Source organism: Chelon labrosus, assembly GCF_963514085.1.
Source record: "Chelon labrosus genome assembly, chromosome: 8".
Lineage (NCBI taxonomy): Eukaryota > Metazoa > Chordata > Actinopteri > Mugiliformes > Mugilidae > Chelon > Chelon labrosus.
In genome coordinates, this window is record NC_140358.1 from 11,737,362 (window position 1) to 11,754,680 (window position 17,319).

The 17,319-nt window shown below is 41.1% G+C and overlaps 3 protein-coding genes across 3 annotated transcripts in view; 1 reads left to right on the forward strand and 2 right to left on the reverse strand.

Annotated features, from left to right (window-relative positions):
• Positions 1-3,397, reverse strand: part of LOC311492079 (neuronal acetylcholine receptor subunit alpha-7-like) — a gene marked incomplete at its 5' end in the record, with an annotated part of 33,832 nt that extends 30,435 nt beyond the window's left edge. Inside the window, one exon of the mRNA XM_084550222.1 lies at positions 3,328-3,397. Within this exon, the coding sequence (XP_084406348.1) occupies positions 3,328-3,397 (70 nt within the window). The remainder of the gene's footprint in view (positions 1-3,327) is intronic.
• A 5,634-nt stretch (positions 3,398-9,031) lies between these two features.
• Positions 9,032-10,589, forward strand: LOC311491350 (uncharacterized protein C3orf85-like; the record flags this gene model as incomplete). The annotated part of the gene is made up of 4 exons (XM_084549255.1): positions 9,032-9,048; positions 9,889-10,069; positions 10,161-10,246; positions 10,511-10,589. 4 exons carry the CDS (start codon positions 9,032-9,034, stop codon positions 10,587-10,589), a joined length of 363 nt encoding a protein of 120 aa, XP_084405381.1.
• Positions 10,590-10,988: 399 nt separating this feature from the next.
• On the reverse strand, positions 10,989-17,083 carry LOC311491531 (neuronal acetylcholine receptor subunit non-alpha-2-like). The gene is made up of 6 exons (XM_084549466.1): positions 16,945-17,083; positions 15,314-15,465; positions 13,999-14,043; positions 13,712-13,821; positions 12,471-13,386; positions 10,989-12,394 (listed from the first exon to the last, which is right to left on the reverse strand). The coding sequence occupies exons 1-6, from the start codon at positions 17,012-17,014 to the stop codon at positions 12,230-12,232; spliced, it is 1,458 nt and encodes a 485-aa protein (XP_084405592.1). The 5' UTR covers positions 17,015-17,083; the 3' UTR covers positions 10,989-12,229.
• Positions 17,084-17,319: the final 236 nt, after the last annotated feature.

Sequence of the window (17,319 nt, forward strand, 5' to 3'; positions counted from 1 at the left end):
TTGCAAATGGACGCCCACATAAACAGAGACCATCTATCTCTCCTTTAGATTATGGCCAACCTTGAAAACCCCTGTGTGAAGAAATTACGAGCTTCGGGCACTATAATGTTCGAAGGGCTGCGACAAACAAAGTGTGTGACTGTGTTTGGGTGAATGAAAGTGCGCATGTGAGTGAAAATGCATTGTCTTGTGTTCACGCCTGTAGCAAGCGTCCTCCAAAAGATGGCAGACTAAGGAGGATACTTAATCTTCAGTAAGTGCGTCTTTAGTCTGGCCATGAAGTTATCGTGGATGAATTTCAATGTGCACTCACATGTGTGCACAGCTGACACACAGCTCTGCCTCTAACACTAACCAAGTGTGTGAATTGATTTAAATTAAGGTCACATCTTCATTGGCAATGGTCTAGTGCCGCATTATTTCACTATCAATCATTTGGCAGTGGAATGAGTCAGTCGGGGGAGGTCGGCGGTGAAGCATCCAGATGTTCAGCTGCTCTAAACCTACATCTTAACCCAGGTGGCTAGCCTATTACCTAACCTGTTTCAGAACACAGATGGAGAGATATAGAGGGGAGATTAGAGTCAGGGAAATGAGTGGAATTACACTGGAGGCACAAAAAAGGAGGGAGGCCAAACATTTAAGTAAGGCAGGGTGGAAAATCAGAGCCACATGGAGGTGAAAATGCAGTAAAGGAGAGTGGGATGTTTTCCAGTTATTTGTTCAATGTCATAGAAAAACTGCAGAATGATGTCCTTTTATCAACATGAAATTTCATCAAGTGTGACATGGTTTATTTATATGAAATTATAAAATTGAAAGTCACTTTTTTATTTTCTGCACTCCCAGCCACTTTGATACAAAGACATGTTAACCACCATATGAAAATACCTTTCCAAATATTTAGCCATTATTAGTCTTGCAGCATCCGTACATTCATGCTTGTAGCTGTGCCTTCAACACACTTCCAGTTGGCAATAAAAAGTATAAGAAGGGAAATATGTCTGTGAGAAGGAGTGATGTGTAAACTGGGTAATGATGAGGATAAAAGTCGAGGTAGAAGAGAGGATGAAAGAGGGACAAATTAGAGAACGTAAAGGATATAAAATGAGATTTCAACCCGCTATGTTTCCATGCACACATGCTCATGACCTTTCAGTGTGTGAGATGTTTAAATCAACTGATGAACTCCTCCATTAACACATAATTTCCCGCATCATGTGACTGACCACAGTTGTGAGCAGGGATCAGAGTGTATCGTGTCGCGTGTTAATGGACTTTCGAATGAACGGATTCACGTATAGGTTCATAATCTATGGTTGAAGACTCCGAGTCCTATACCCGCTGGATGTTTAATCCTAATCCAAGGGCTAAGACTTCTGCTGGAGTGCATGGCTGCCACATTTCTAGATCAGTGGCTCTAGATCCATAACTGCTTATATACTGTTTTACACTTTCAAACTTTTGAATTAACTTGAAGGCAGCACAACCTGTTTGGGTGCATAAAGTCAGTTTTACATAAGATCAGTGATTAAAGAGCGTAAAGAGGAAAGGGATACGTTTTGCTGATGACGTAAAAAAAAAAACACAAGGAGGGAAATAAACTCAAAGACATGGAAAGAGATGAAGCGTTCCATTGAACTGAAGCAGATTATTATAGTGCAAACTCTGTACCACGCAACTTCAGTCTTAATAAGAGTTAGGGAGACTATTTATTTGAGATGTACTGGGGGCTAATAATACTTTTAAACCTTTAAGTTACTGTTAAGTAAATTTATTCAAATAATCTGAGTGAAATCTGTCCTATGTCTCCGCATTTCGAGTGGCTGCGTGTGGCACAAGTTGTAACCAAACCGTGCATCTGATTAAAGGAAGCTAACAAGTTCTACATCTCCTTTTTGGGCTATTGTCTTGGGTTTCTCTTGACAAACTAAAGCTGCTTATCAGCGGCACAGCGAATGTGCACACACTAGGCTTACAAGCGGCGAACTCGTTCTTTAATCTCCACGCACAAAGCCCCTATTCTGCTTCCAACAGTCAGCTGTGACACGTCGTGACACTAAATAATGAGGAAATCCAATAGATAACCCGTTTGAAAAGCTTGCTGTGGTGTGTGGCTGTCTGTGTCACTAAATCACAATCGCAACGTTAAAAAGCCTACAGTAATTAACGAATGTTGGTTTTCAATGACTACCAAGTTCTCCTCTTGCTGGTACATGTCAAAGTTAAAAAATGGAGAAAGTTGGGTTCAATGCATGACTTGTGTAGCTTTATTTACAGTGCATCTTTTGTACGTTTTTTTTTTTTTTTTTTGGTCTGCAGGCAGGATGCACACTCAACACCAACCCACCGTGAAACCGCAATACTGTCCATAAAAGACGTGAAGGCCTCCTGTCATGGACTGGCATGTAATCCATCCTGTTCCTATCCATCCATTTAGTATCCCCATCCCCCCACCCATCCATTCTTCACTACAAGGTGACCATTGACTGATGCAGCATGGTGAGGTGAATGGGGAATGGAAGGTGGCAGGTTTGAGTTTGCACACGGTGGACATACTCACATATAGCTCATGCACCCACACACACACACACAGGAAGAGGGGTTTGAAGGGTATAGCTTCAGCAAAGCCACTGTGTAAGAAACTAGTAAACAACCCAGATGTTGCAGATGGTTCTGATGATGGGATGGGGCTTAGCAGAGATTTATAGATTCATGCATGCGCATCTCGTTGCACACGAATAAGCAAACATTAATGTGCACACTCTTATCGTTCACACATCTAAATGCATGCAGACATGTGCACAGTTCTTTAAGTATTTTGGTGATAAACTGAAACATGACAGAGCGTGGAGAACTAATGCACAACCAGGATTGAGATAGAGTGGAGTCTTTAAACTACCTCACGCTGCCAGTTCAAAGATTCATCAGCCATTGCCATTAAACAAATTGCAGCATTTCAGTCCACCTTTGTGAGCTTCACACAAAATTATAAAAGAGACTAACGGAAAGTTCTCTGTCAATCTCTGTCATCCCAACAGAAAATACAAACTCTAAACTAAGCATGAGAAAATTTCTCAAGTTTAGGTTTAAATATTTGCATACACCGTGTCTAATGTCAGAGAACTTATTTATTGTATAAAGCTCTTCTCACCAAACCTCGCCAGTCTGTTTAGGAATATTAGGTTTATCACAATTTACGCCATGAGTCAGTGAATTAAATTACAGCCTCATCAACCCTCATCACGTTAATTTATCTACCCATTGAAGAACTGCAACAACAACAACAACAACAAAAAAAACTGATCAAGAAGGACCCAAGCCTACCTCTGAAAAGGACGGCTGTCCAAATATAAAATCCAACCGAACACGGTCCCCAAAACTTGTGGCACCGCATCCTGGCACCGCTCAGTGAACTCCGCCGGTGCCCGGCAGTGGGCTCTCAGTGTGGGCTAAAGACAGCGACTCTGCTCCGGCTCGGCGGCAGAATGAACATGAGGCTGGAGAGAGAGGAAGAGGAGGGGGGCAGCTGTGTGTGAGGTGAAAAGACTGACAGACAAGAGTTGAGATTGGTGCGTTCACGTAACACAATCCCCCCCCTCTCTCTCTCTTACACACGCAGACACGGCGCTGCGCTGCAGGCAGGAACCCGAGATAATCAGATGTAACAGGTAACCAAAGGCGGTTTTGGAGTATTGACACACAGTGGTTAATTTAGATGTGAATCCACTGAGATAAGCGTCTTAAATTTAATTCTATGTTGAACCTATATTGCAGGTTGAGAAGACACAGTCCCATTGTGGGACCCTTCAAACTTTCCCAGAGCTGGATGTACCATCTGGGTGACTGAACATGAAGGGTGGGTTGGTGTACTGTATGCAGGCTAGAATACTGCAGAAGCTGGAGCGTTAGATGAGCCTCAGGTGTGCAGGTAGGATGGCCAACTGAGCCACGCCCAGGCACACAGACAGAAACACAAGCACAGAACAAACGGGACACACAGAAAACCATAGGAGCAAGATGGATGCCTGGATTATGACTGTCAGTCTCCAGAAATATAATGTCAGTCATCACAATGTCTTTTGAAGTGATGGAAATAAAACTCCGTGTGTAAGAGTTGTGCTAGGTACATTTGTATTCAATGGAGCCTACATTATAAACTATGGGTCCACCGATCTGGTCACAGACTACGGTGTGTCTCTCAGTGAACAAATAATTACTGATGGTCAGTTTTTAGATATAAATCAGCATTTGTTGTTTGCATTGCTAGATGCCCTCTTCAGCTAACATGGATTTACGGTGAAGTTCATTTTTCAATATATCACATCTCATTTGATAATTCTGTACAAACCCAAAGAGCAAATGGAAACAAAAGGTAGTTTGTTATCAGTGCGCCTGGTCATAGTCTATTATGTAATCCCAAATGACATCAATGTTCTCTTCTAACTTGCATAAATAATAATAATTAAAACACCAGTCAGAACATTGCAGCTGCATTTGTTTCCCTCAAGGGACTCAGTGATCATTTACGTCTTACCAATACTTTCCAAATAACTGTGCTTATGTCAACATTTCTAATCTAATCTAACTTCTAATTAGTATACACTACAAGAAGACTTGTTTAGCTGCCCCAAGAGGCCAGGTAAAACCAGATTCGTGTCGGTTTAAATCAAAGCCGAAGAGTTGTAGCTTTAAACACTCACGTCATTCATCTCACTGTTTTTCTCTGTGCTGGACAGGAGTAACTGCTCTGGCTCATAAAACAAGCGCAGATCACCCTCCACTTCTCCAGCAGCTGTAGACTATCATTTATGAATGCGCCCTGTGTCACACGGCAATTTCCCCCCTTCCTAGCGTTACAAAGAGGTTCATCAACTGTATTTTGTCATATTTGTCTCCTCTTTGTGCCAGGCTGGCTCATAATCAAATGACCTATTTATTCCGGGCCATAAATAATTTCATTTGGAAATAGGATCTGGCAGGCAATAATGAGGGAACACTAGTGCATACTTATCCAAATGGTCGTCCTGTGCCAGAGACGTTAGACCGGTTTGTGCCCTTTTTTGTGCCCCATGTGTGTTTGTCCCATGAAGCTTCTTCAGCTGTCAGATTTTGTCCCGTGTTGCGTATGCGTCTGTGCTTTGGGTAGGCCGACAGCCAAAGTGGGGTCCACAAAACCTCTGATCATGCCCTTCATCCTTATTCAAGCTCCCGCTGGATAAACATCCAGTCAGTGAGAAAGCAGTGACATTAAACACATTTTGGCAAAGAAATATTGAGCCAGCTGTGAACTAAGAACTAAAAGTGTTGCTATAACTATCAGTAACTTTACTGAGGTTTAAGGCAGAGCTGTCCATAGTGCTGAAATCACCAGCTGCTTCACGTCACCAGCAGTGGCATTTGGATGTTAAAAAGTATCAAAGATGTCAAACCCTAAAAATGGCATGAAATCTAATTTAAAAAAAAATAAAAAATGTGATGAAAGTTGGCCTATTGGGGTTAATCTAATCTGGCAGTTCATGGTTATAATGATCTGATCTGTTTGATCTGTGCCACAAAATGACACCTATAACAAGAAAACATCAAAGATAAATAATGTCAAATCAATTTCAAAGGTGAGAAAAAGCTGTGAACCACAAAAGTCTGATAGCATGAAATATAAAAAGTGGCTTGTGCTGTCTGAAGATAGATCGCAGTTATAGGTTTGTTCTATTACAAATACAGTACTTGTGTGTCTGTGTTTAGACAGCAGGTCTGTTGCACCACGCAGTTTTATATAGTTATTTTTTTTGATGCATCCTTCTACACTCATGATTTTGTGAGCTGGGGGCACTCAATAACACACGCTCTCTTAGACCACAACTGCACCAACAAACAAACAACAAAAGAGAAACAAAAGAGTCTCGCCCCCAGCAAAATTTTAACTGCTGCGACTCTTTTAACCAAGCATTACAGATTCAGAAACAGGAGCTTAAATATTAGCCCTGGGTTCTTTTTAAACACACCTGACATTTATTAGTTAAAGCGAAGATCTTTTTTTAGCAGCACCCTAGAGATTCATGACGTTAGTATAATTTCGGTTCAGGAGCAAGGCCATAAATCCATTTTGCTCACCTACCTATACAGGTGTGTCTAACCCTACTCACCCTGTTTGCTGTTTGTCTCAGTTCTCAACACCCCGCCACAATCTGTGCCCACAGATCTTTAGTAGGAAACAGATCTGGGTTCTTCCTGGGCCATTCCAAAACATTAATCTTTTATTGCTTAATCCATTCTTTTGTTGATTTAGATGTTTTCTGGACCATCGTGATGCTGAAAGGTTAAATTTGTCCTCATGTAGAAGGTTCTTTGTTCATGCTCCTTTCCCTTTCTTTCACTAAAGCACCAGTCCCAGCTGAAGAAAAGCAGTTCTGTTGCTGACGTGTGTTACAGTTCTGACCAAAAAAAAAATAAATCTAGGTTTTGCCTCATATAATTGTATTTAGGCTTGGTCTGTGTTAGTGAAAGCATCTTTAGGACGTGAGACTTTTAAAGGCCCAACACTTTATTTTTGCAGGCTGAAAAATCTCTCCATTTAGAATTAGGACAGTGAGGGAATCTAAATGCACAAACCTCCCACCAAGAGTTGAACAATCGAGAGGAAAGGGTAAGCACAGAAAAGAGTGTTAAGACCAGGGGGAGCTGTTAATTCTCTATCTTTTATAAATGAGGAGTGTTCTGTTAATGGACTTAATGTTGTGCCGTTGCCTCTATTTCTTCCTCTCTTTGTCCTTTTCCCCCCTGCCACATCCCTGTGGTATTTTTCTAGTACATAAAGCAAACCCAGCGTGGATAATTACCAGCAACAGAATCAGAGCTACAGCATGTTATTCCGCTCATATGGCGACGTATGTGAACACCACGGCGCGAGCAAAAGCCCATGAACTCAGCAACAGCAGACAGATGTCTTCTCATGTCAGTTGACGCGTTTTAAATATTACTTGCATGAAATTTTCAACAGAAGACTGCATTTTGTTAAACATTTGTCTCGCCCGTTTCCCCGGTTTTTAAATTAAATATTAGAAATATTCACCGTCTCCAGCATGGCGCATACGTGTGCATGTGTGTGATAGATTGGGGTCAGATGAGCTTTAGCTTTAGTCTGAGTTGCTTCCTTTTAAGTGCGGAAGACGCCAAGGTGTGCAAGTCCATCAATCTGCAAGTGAGAGTGCACATGGTGCGTGTCGTTGTCGAAACTGTGCACGCGTACTCGTTGTTCATAATTGTTTAACAATATATACATGACATGTACTAAAAGAACAACTATTATGCAGCATTTTCTTGCACCGTGTGATCATCCATCGCGCACGATGAAGTGCATCTGGGTCCTCCTGTGACACCTCCTCCTCTGCTGTACTGCTGCCAGCTCGCCATTTGTCTCTGTTACACTGTACTGTTATTATGGGATGTCACAGAAAGGTCAGAACTCTCACACACACTTAGGAGTTTACTGTGGAAAAGGTCAGCAGGGCACACAAGGGTGAGGGAGAGTCAGAGTCAGACAGTCTGGAAAACAGAAACAAAACAGCAAAAAGACATTTAAAGGTTTGTGCGCTGTGTGGGAGGACAAAAATGATGTATGATCAAAGAAAAACTTTAAAACATCAAGAAGGGCCCAAACACAAATACTCTCACACATCTGTGTACACAAACTCAGAAATGCTAGTGTTCATAAATGCTTTAAATTATTAATGACTATTGATCTTTTCGTTCATTTTCTCTGGGAATTAGCCCCGCTTCAGCTTTTATGCGGTCATTTTTCACATGGCTGCATCTGTGTCTGAGCAAGAGCGTAAATATTACATCACTTGAAGGCTCCTGCTCATGCTTTAAAGGATGAGAGACATAATGCAGCACCTCAACTAGTAGAAACCAAAATTAACACTCCAGAGACCTGCTTTGAAATAGTTGAAGTCTTAGCCGAGCTTTCTTCAATTCAGAAACTGATTTAAATTACATTCCCTTAGGTAGAGTGTCTATAACGTTAACACTTCCCTCCTTCGTTAATTGTATCATAGAAATTAGATGTAATATCTTTCTTACTGTTGTTTTATTCCTGATTTTATGTCATTGATTTAGTGCTTATGTGCTCACATGTTTTGATTATGTTTTGGTTTTTTTAAACGTCTTGAAGATGTCACTTTCCTCTTCTGATGATTTATTCAATAGTTGCGAAAGATATTTTTGAACATTTTGCCTCAAATGAGGTAAATGTCTGGTTCCAAAACAGTGAACACTCTTCTATTAAATCTCTGGTTAGATGTCTAGCCGTGGTTAGGACTCCATCTAGTGGAAGTTATGTGGATGTGCACTCAATTGCTCTGTTTAATAATACACAGATTACAACTAAGTGTACAAAACCACATCATAAAATCCAAATCATTCAGTAATACACAGGATAAGATGTTATAATCCCTTGTGCCAAAATCCCAGGCAAAACACATTTAGAGGCCCTGTTCAGCTAAGAGACCCTACCTAACCTATGGTCATATAATATGACAATTAACCTATAATCTACATAAACTAAGTAAAAGCTGCTGGCTTGTAAGCCCATTGAGCAGCATAGTTCAGACATTGTAAAACATTAACTAAACGCTGCTGGCTTGTATGGCCCGCTCAGCAGCTAACCATAGCTACCACGTAACAAGAAGACAACAGCAGTATGCAGCATGTCATTGGGGTTTTCAAGTGGGCACCTCCCTTCACCGATGTTTCGTTAAGTTAGGCCCACGACACCTCGAGAAGGCTTAACAGTGACTTCCAGCGTCCTGGAGTCACCCCCCTCCACACCGCCACTGCACAACCCTGTTTCCCTCACCATTCGATGTCTATCAACAGCTAATATAGTAACTAATAACCACGTAACAAACAAACAAACAAATCTACCATGATTCGCCCCGTTGATGCGGACTGAACCACGAGCCAAACAAACAAATCTACCATGATTCGCCCCGTTGATGCGGACTGAAACACGTACCATATAGTTAGTAGCATGATTTTATATCAACAGTAAGTAAACATGAGGAATTTAGTAATACAGTTTTATATTAATTTCACAGAAATATATAAATATATATAAAAATACATTGCACAACAACAGAAAGATATGGACATGTTAAGAATGCAGTTGGGGGTACCTATAGTGTAATAATGCATTTTTTTCTTTTGTGTAGCCAACACAATAAAAATGTCAACAAAAACAGAACACATTTTGTGCAGTCATGTTAATTTATTTCAAAGACGTCTGCGTAAAACTTAGTGAAAGTTTAATAACATATAAGGCTGTCATGTAGGTTTGCTCAGATCAGGACTCCTGCACTGCATTTGCCTACTGACTATTAGTCCATACTGCACCGTCCTTATGCTGAATCTCACAGCCTGACTGTGACCACAGTGCAGGTTTGTACTTTATGTTTGGATAGTCTGCTGCAACTTCTGCGTCCAGAAGAGTGGTTACTTTGGCTGACCGGCCTGGCCTGATTCAGTCCATTCATTCCTCTCACAGGAAAAGGAAAAAAAAAAATCTGTGAAAGAATCTCTTGTTCACTTTCACATTTGGATGAAAGATTCTGAGCTCTGAGCTCTGAGGACTGGCTTTCAGCTGATCAACAACTCACTGCTGGCTGCAGGTAAATCTCACTCTCTGCTGCTTTTTAAACATTTCTTCTTTATGTACGCCACTTTTTTTTGCTGAGCTGAAACAAACACAAAGAGTCACACATTATGTGAATATATGTCAACATTTCTACTAATTACTTACAGTATAAACCTTTCATAGGCATGAAATTTCTGATTCTGTCGGCTCTTTTGAGTGGTAAGTCATTCTTTTTAATCTTATATTTCAACCAGGGAAGTGTGTCCCTCTGGTTTTATAATAACACTGTCTTCATTTGCGTTGTTTTCAGGGGTTCTTGCTGCCCCTTTCATGAAGGAAGAGGAGGCAAGTCGTTTCATCAGGGTGAAGAGACAAACTGGATACTGGGATCCACACCACTCTCAGAACCAGTGGGGTTACACCATTCAGGAGCAGGTAACGCTGCTGTCTGGTGTGATTTCATTAAATATGAGAGTTCCAGCATAATCTCTTGAAAGGGATTGCAAGTTTTATCCTTTGTCTGCAGGCTAATGAGTACTGGACAGCCCTTCGAACAAATGCTCAGTATTATATGGACATGGGTAACCTGATGTTTGACCGCTCTGTGGCTGAGTAAGATAATCCACTTTTATATAAAGTGCATAATATTAGAATATGTTATTCTGCAAGTGCAAGCAGTTTCTGTGCCATATTCATCCCTGTAGAAAGATCTCACTGACACGGGATAGTATCCACCTAGTTCATTACTTTTACCTTGTTACTTTTTTTTTTTTTTTTTGGTCAAAATTTTTTCTGTGCCCAAATGTCAAATCAAAGGACAAATAAACTTTTCATAAATAGTGCTATGTATTCTTCTTTTATCTGATTATATTGCAGTGAAAACAACAGGCTCTACATGGAGATGCTGCGCAATGCACGGGCTCACCTGGACAGTCAGACGGGTCGACGCAGGTAGAAGACAAAGATGAGGACGACTAAATGGATAATAGATCAAGATGTGGACGGAAATAATACTTAAGCCAAGCTCAAACATTTATCTTTACATATCCTAAAATGATTTACACATTGACCAGGTTCACATTATAAAATGTTCTATATTCTAAGCTTTCAGCCATGAACTTTTCTTAGCTTTGCAATTAAATACAATCCTACATCTGTATAATGTGTTTAAGTGTGACCAAACAATGTCTAATATGGAATATGGAATATGAAAAAACACTCATTTATCCTACTGTATGTCAGAATATAAAAATAATGTTTTTGGTTTGTGAAGAGAGTGTACATTACTTTATACCAAAGGTGTTTGGATGGTTTAGTAAACCTATAATAAAATTGTTGTATGCAGTTAATATAAAAATATTCTCAACGGTGGAATAAGGATTCACACAAAAAGCCTTTATTACAGATTTTATTGCTTTTGGAGGTTTAAGTTTTGCTAAACTGATGGAAGCAGCATTTAACACATGAGAGGAAGAAATAAGAATTGATTTCAGAAATTGCTGTGAAAATAAAAAAGTGTTCTGTGATCCCTCAAGTTTACCACTGAGTGGTGCTGTCAGCTGCAGCTATTACTTTACGGCGCTCATTTCCTCCATATAGTTGTAGTACTAGCTGCTTCTTGTTTATTTGTTACAGCATCCGTTAAATCAGTGTAACTGTTTTGTGCATGATGCTATAAACAACTACAGTAAAGATAGCATTAATAGTAGCATATCATCATTTGTTAGTGTGAGGAAGCACAGCTGAATAATGCATAATATTGTACTTTTGAGGTTTTTGTAATTTAACTAAGCTGAATTCTAACTGGAGCGACGGAAACAAAGTAAATTTTGGATGAGAAAGTATTTTGCAAACTATCTCTAATGAATGTATCAAGTAGATTGAACACTGTTGGTACCTTGAAAGAATAAAATTATTTCTCTGCCTTACTATACACACTATACACAAAAGTACAACAAGAGGTATGTGCGCTTCAGGTAAGTGACAGAACAATTATGTAAAAAAGTAGAAATAGTTGGGACAATGGGATTGTTTTGCAGCATGGTGAAAACTTGCATCAAAATAAAGTTGACGTCAGTTAGAATCATAAATAATAATGAGGAAATCAGCTTAATAAAATCTGTAGTGCTTTCATAGTTTAATAGTATGCTGTGTGGAGCTGGTTGTTTTTTTTACTTTTTACTTCCAAGTTTCATTTAGTTTAGCTTGACAGCCTTTTTGAAACGACAAGCATGTGTTATCTAGTGCACTCCCAGCTGGATGCTGCTGAATTCTAAGTTTAGATATTTTTTTGACTTTGGCATCTAACAGTCTGAAAAATAACAGGTGTCGCCAACTTTCACTTAGACTATCTTACTGATCCACGGACAAAATGGTATCCCATGAAGACAATCTGAAACACAGTCCCGCACAAAAATATTCACGTTATTGATGACTTAATGATGTACACAACATTTTACACAGTGAATCAAGAGAAGAAGTCAAAGAGTCAAAGTGCTCCTGTCAAATTCCTATGTGATGGCGTCCTCTTGCTCAGTGGTAACATGTTTCATATGCAGATCATTAGTTGCCTGTGATAGCGTCTGGGTTTGGCTCCTAGTTTGAGGGTGGATCCTCACTTGCAGTTGGTGGAGGGATTTTCAGGAACATGTGTAGAGCTGGGGTGAAGATCAGGATGGTTCCCAGAACTGCAACAGTGAGGAAAGCCCACAGGAAGATCCTGTCTAACACCTGCGCCACAAACTTCCAGTCTTGTACGACCTGTTGAGAAGCAGAGATGTCATTGCAGATTATAATTATTTCCTGTGAATCTTTTTTTGGTTAATCCTATACACACCTCGCGGATGAAGTGCTCTTTGCGGATATGTCTGCTGATGTAGCGCACTGAATAGATAGCTTTCTCCAACATGGTGGCCCAGGCCTCGTCCTCCTTCCCCTCAGAAGTCGCTTGCCCATGGGCTCCACTGTTTGTCCTCTGGCCTCCTCTCCGACCTCCAGAGCGAGACTTGAGCTCAGGGCTTTCAGGAGCCAGCTCTGGGTAGTGGTAGCGGTCGGTGTGTCCTCGCATGCAGAGCAAACGAGGCAGCGTCTGAAGGAAAAGGTTCCGAACCCACGGCGACATGGGGTGGTAGGTGGCTGACGAGCGGTGGTGCACATTGATGACGAAGACGGTCACGATGATGGAGAGGGTGACGAAGATCATGATGAAGAGCAGGTACTCTCCGATGAGCGGGATCACCTTGGAAGAGGAGGGAATGATTTCTTCAATGACCAGGAGGAACACAGTGAGTGACACTAGAACAGAGGTAGAGAGTGACAGCTTCTCTCCTTCATCAGACGGGAGGTAAAACACCAGGACAGTCAGGAAGGACAAACCCAAACATGGGATGATCAGGAAAAGCGTGTAGAACAACGGCAGCCTCTTCAGGATGAAGGAGTATGTGATGAAGGGGTAGGAATACAAGCCATCCTTCCTGTTTCCTTTTGCCCCCGTGGCGCTGAGTATTTCCCACTCCCCGTTATCGAAGAAGTCTTTCCGATCAACCTGATTGTCCATCAAAACCAAGTCCACCATGTTGCCATCATAGGTCCAAGAGCCAAACTTCATGGTGCAGTTCTGCCGGTCAAAGGGGAAAAAGGTGACGTCCATGGTGCAGGCAGATTTGTAACTGGCGGGTGGCGTCCAGGTGATGGCACCATTGAACTTGACAATGGCTTTGGTCATCAGGGATCCTTCAAACCGTCCATCAGCACTGAAAAGACAAAGTTAGATTGAACAGAACTGCATTTATAGACTGTATGGTTTTGTGTGTGATGTATATTTAGTAGTAATTTATTGTGATTTATTTTTATTGTTATTTGCACAGTTGAAGAATCCAGTATGCATTTTATATTGTCATTGCTATGAGTCAAATAACTTTTGATCATACGTGCATAGCTGCATAACCGTAACTAGTTAGTTACTTATATTCTGGCAAAGATTAAAGTATTACACTTTGGTTACACAATGAAAATTAAAATCCACTCGAAATCAGATAAAGATCGTATAAATAATACGGAACACAAGATCAGTCTTACTTCTCATACAGGACGATGTCTGGGAGCCAGATGTTCTCTGAGGGAACTCTGATGGAGGTGATTCCTCCATATTTATCTGGATTCCACCGCAGCTTGTAATCAATCCACTCCTGGTCAACATAAATGCAAAACACAGGACACAATGTCAGTAGCTTTTTTAATGAACTCGAAGCAATACTGAGACCTGTTTGCATCTAGCAGATTAAGATCCTCTTTAAGACTTGGAACTAGAGTTTCAGTTCAATAACAGTCCCAGTGACCATGTAACCTTAATTTTTGTGTCTTACCTGCCACAGCCACACATTAGTTGTCATTAGTTGGTTTTTCTCATCCTAAAACACACAGCAGAAAACAGAGAAAATATTGATATTAAGAAAGAGATGAAAAAAAGTGAGTTCAAAGATATTCAGATATTACTTTCTAGTCTGGCCGTTCCATCGTGTAATCTTGTTGTAAGCTTGATGGAAAGTAAAGCAAGCCATCCTGTCTTTGGTAAAATCAGACAGATTTTTGTTTTAACTCCTTAGCAAACTAGAAAAAGAAACATAAACCTAAAGGTGGGTGCAGTGGACCAAGCCAGGGCCGTATATAAATACATCAAGAAGTAAGTGGAAGAAGACAAGAATAGATAGAGGGAGAGCAATTAACTTATGTCCACATCACCGGAGGCAAGTCTGAGACAAGAACGAACAGAAAAGACAAAAATAAACGCACCAAAAAAGAAAGAGACGTATTCGAAGCTGTAGCCGTTCAATGCTTCCAGGCCAGGCCTCAGCTGTCAGAGGGAATTGGATGTTTTGGTGATCACATAGACCAGAGGTGAACAATAATCTAATTCAGAGCCATGCAGCAGCCCAGAAAGACTCAGGAGACATGCACAGAGGCTGGTTTGTTTACAAGTCAGCTCTGTTTCAATTTCTCTTGTCCAAAATCCAACAGTCCATATCTTTCTGTTGGACAGAAACACGAAGGGGCCTTTTTTAATGCATCCTCGGTTGTCTTGAGAGGAGAGATGAAGAGTTAAATCCAAACAGGCTGAAATGAATATTTCACGCTGTGAAGAGCGGCCCGTCCATTAGCATCCTCGGTGTTCCCCTCCTGAACACCTAAACCATCTCAACCTATCACAGCCAGCCTCTGAAATATTAAAGGAGCACTCCAGAGAGAGACAGTGTAGTTGTAGATATGAGGAGAGTGTTCCAGATCTATTTAAGGGCCATGGAAAGCTCCACGCTGAGGAGCTGCCAGTGGCCTGTTTGGCTTCAGCACCGTGGACAGCGACACATGGCTGAATTTAAATGGTTACAGTATATTTCTATAAGTGTTAATTCAGTCTCTTCTTTCGAATAAGACTGTTTTATTCATTGACCTAAAACTTCCAAATCAATTGTCAAATATAGAATTAGTTTTCAAAAATTCCAAATTGGGGTAAATACCCTGTTTGGGAACAGTTGTAAGCCACAGATAAAAAATAACTTGTTATGTTATGTTTTGTTGACAACTCATGTTTGAATTCGGTTTAGATTAAGTTAAGGTCAAAGCCTCAGAAAAACAAGACGCGGCAAACAGATGTGTTAAATGTGCGTGTAGGTGTCACCTCACCACGTCAACCAGCTGAGAGATCTTGAGTCCAAAGCGCACTTTAATGGTGTCGTTGGCCCGCTGGATGGGCCTCACCCAGCGCTGGTATCCTTGGAAAAGGTTCTTGAGCAGGGCGTCCTCCATCTCCGCCAAGGACACAAACTCATTCTGAGCTGGAACAATGAGGAGGAGAAAGGATTAACAACTGTCCTTCCTCTGTAAACCTCCTTCAATGTGACCATTCTGCCATTTCAATAGATGAGTAGAAAGTGGATCATTACAATGAGGTAGAATCACGTTTTCTGTCATAATTTAAACCATATAAACTATATATATATAAAAAAAAATATTTAACTATAATAATAATTGCTGCAATTTGCATTAGGTTTCTCTTTGGAGACATTTTTGAGCTTGAAAGATATTGCGCTGACTGCAGCATCCTGTGGAAACGCAAATTCATTTCACTTTGAAACTCTTCTCCTACACACCATGCTACTGAATATGACATGGTTTGATTGATGATTTGTTGTAGTAGTGAAATGTTCACACTCAGGATGGCACAGAAAGGACTCAAACATATGATTAATTTAGGAAAACTAGGATAAAATATACAGAATATTATGTCATATCTGTAATATGTCCTTCCATTGGGAAATCACAGGACACTGTATATGAAGACAGGTTTTACAGGTACACTGAAACAGAATGACAAGTGAACAATAAAGCTTCATATATGTCACAATATATAGGGTTAAAATCACGGATATATACAGTAAAGCTGTGGCCAGAAAACTGGGCAGTCAGCACATCAGTCAGCCTGAGCTGATATGACGCCCCTGGAGAGAAAGAGACAGTAACGCTGATAAGAGACAGCTATAATGTCAGACACAGGAGACATCTGAGACCATGTTTGTGCTGAGGGAGAGGCAGGAGGAGTGTTTACCTTTGACCTGCAGTCAGCTTCTCATCTGACTTCACATCTGTCTGACATCATCTGATTACCACCCAGTAAGCCAACATAAAAACAACAACAACGCACTGTTGGGATCTTTAATGCCATAAGCTCTGGTTGTACTCTCAAGGACAGGCGCAGAGAGATGGACACTGATATCTAACACCTGTGCTCCTGTTCTCTGATGACCAGTCAAGTTCAACAGAAACAGAGCTGCGTGAGGCCATCACATCACGGTTATATGCAGGAGTGTAGGAGAGGGGTGATAAGTCATTCTGCAAGTATGAGTCATTTTATCTTTTAATCTCCAAATAAATATTTATATTTAATTGCTGTCACTGCAACTATATATCCAGAAAAAAAAAATTGCTTAATTTGCAATAATTAATTAATTATTAATTGTGGAGCTAAAGTTGAGCAGCAACGCTTAACTCTTTAAATCTACATCCCAGATCCAGTTTCCATGAACGTTAAATATCTGAACAGTTGCTGTAAAGAGACATTAAGTGGGTCGTAAACTTGTTTTTCGTTTAGGTCATCAGAGGAGCTGATACAAACCTCTACTAGCAGATGTTGAACCACATGGTCTGTTTGTCGTGGCGTTAATCTTGCAAGCGTTTTCTGCATAAACAATACGGTGCACATGCAGCGGTGTTTGCATAAATAAACATTTAGAAAAACACATGAAGAGTTTCCTCACCGGCGATGCTGAAGACGGACAGCGGGCAGGACACCGACAGGAGGAGGAGGAGGTGGACTGACAACTTCATGGTGTTGTCCCGGTACGCGTGACAGCTCTTGCAGCCTCCTGTTACTAAGTGCTGCTCAGCTGGAGAGGACTTCACACACACACACACACACACAACGATATGAAGACACCCAGGATCCCATCAACGCTGGTGGTCGACGCCGTGCGTAAAACAGCCACACTGCTGCCGTTTTCCAGGGGGCATGGGGACGATGCGAGGGCGCATGTGGCCGGTTTTCGTGTGCTGTGATCCCGGTCGAGGCGTCACGGGGAGCGTCGGTCAGCAGGGAGGCTCTCTGGAGGAGGAGGGGGAAGAGGAAAAGTGAG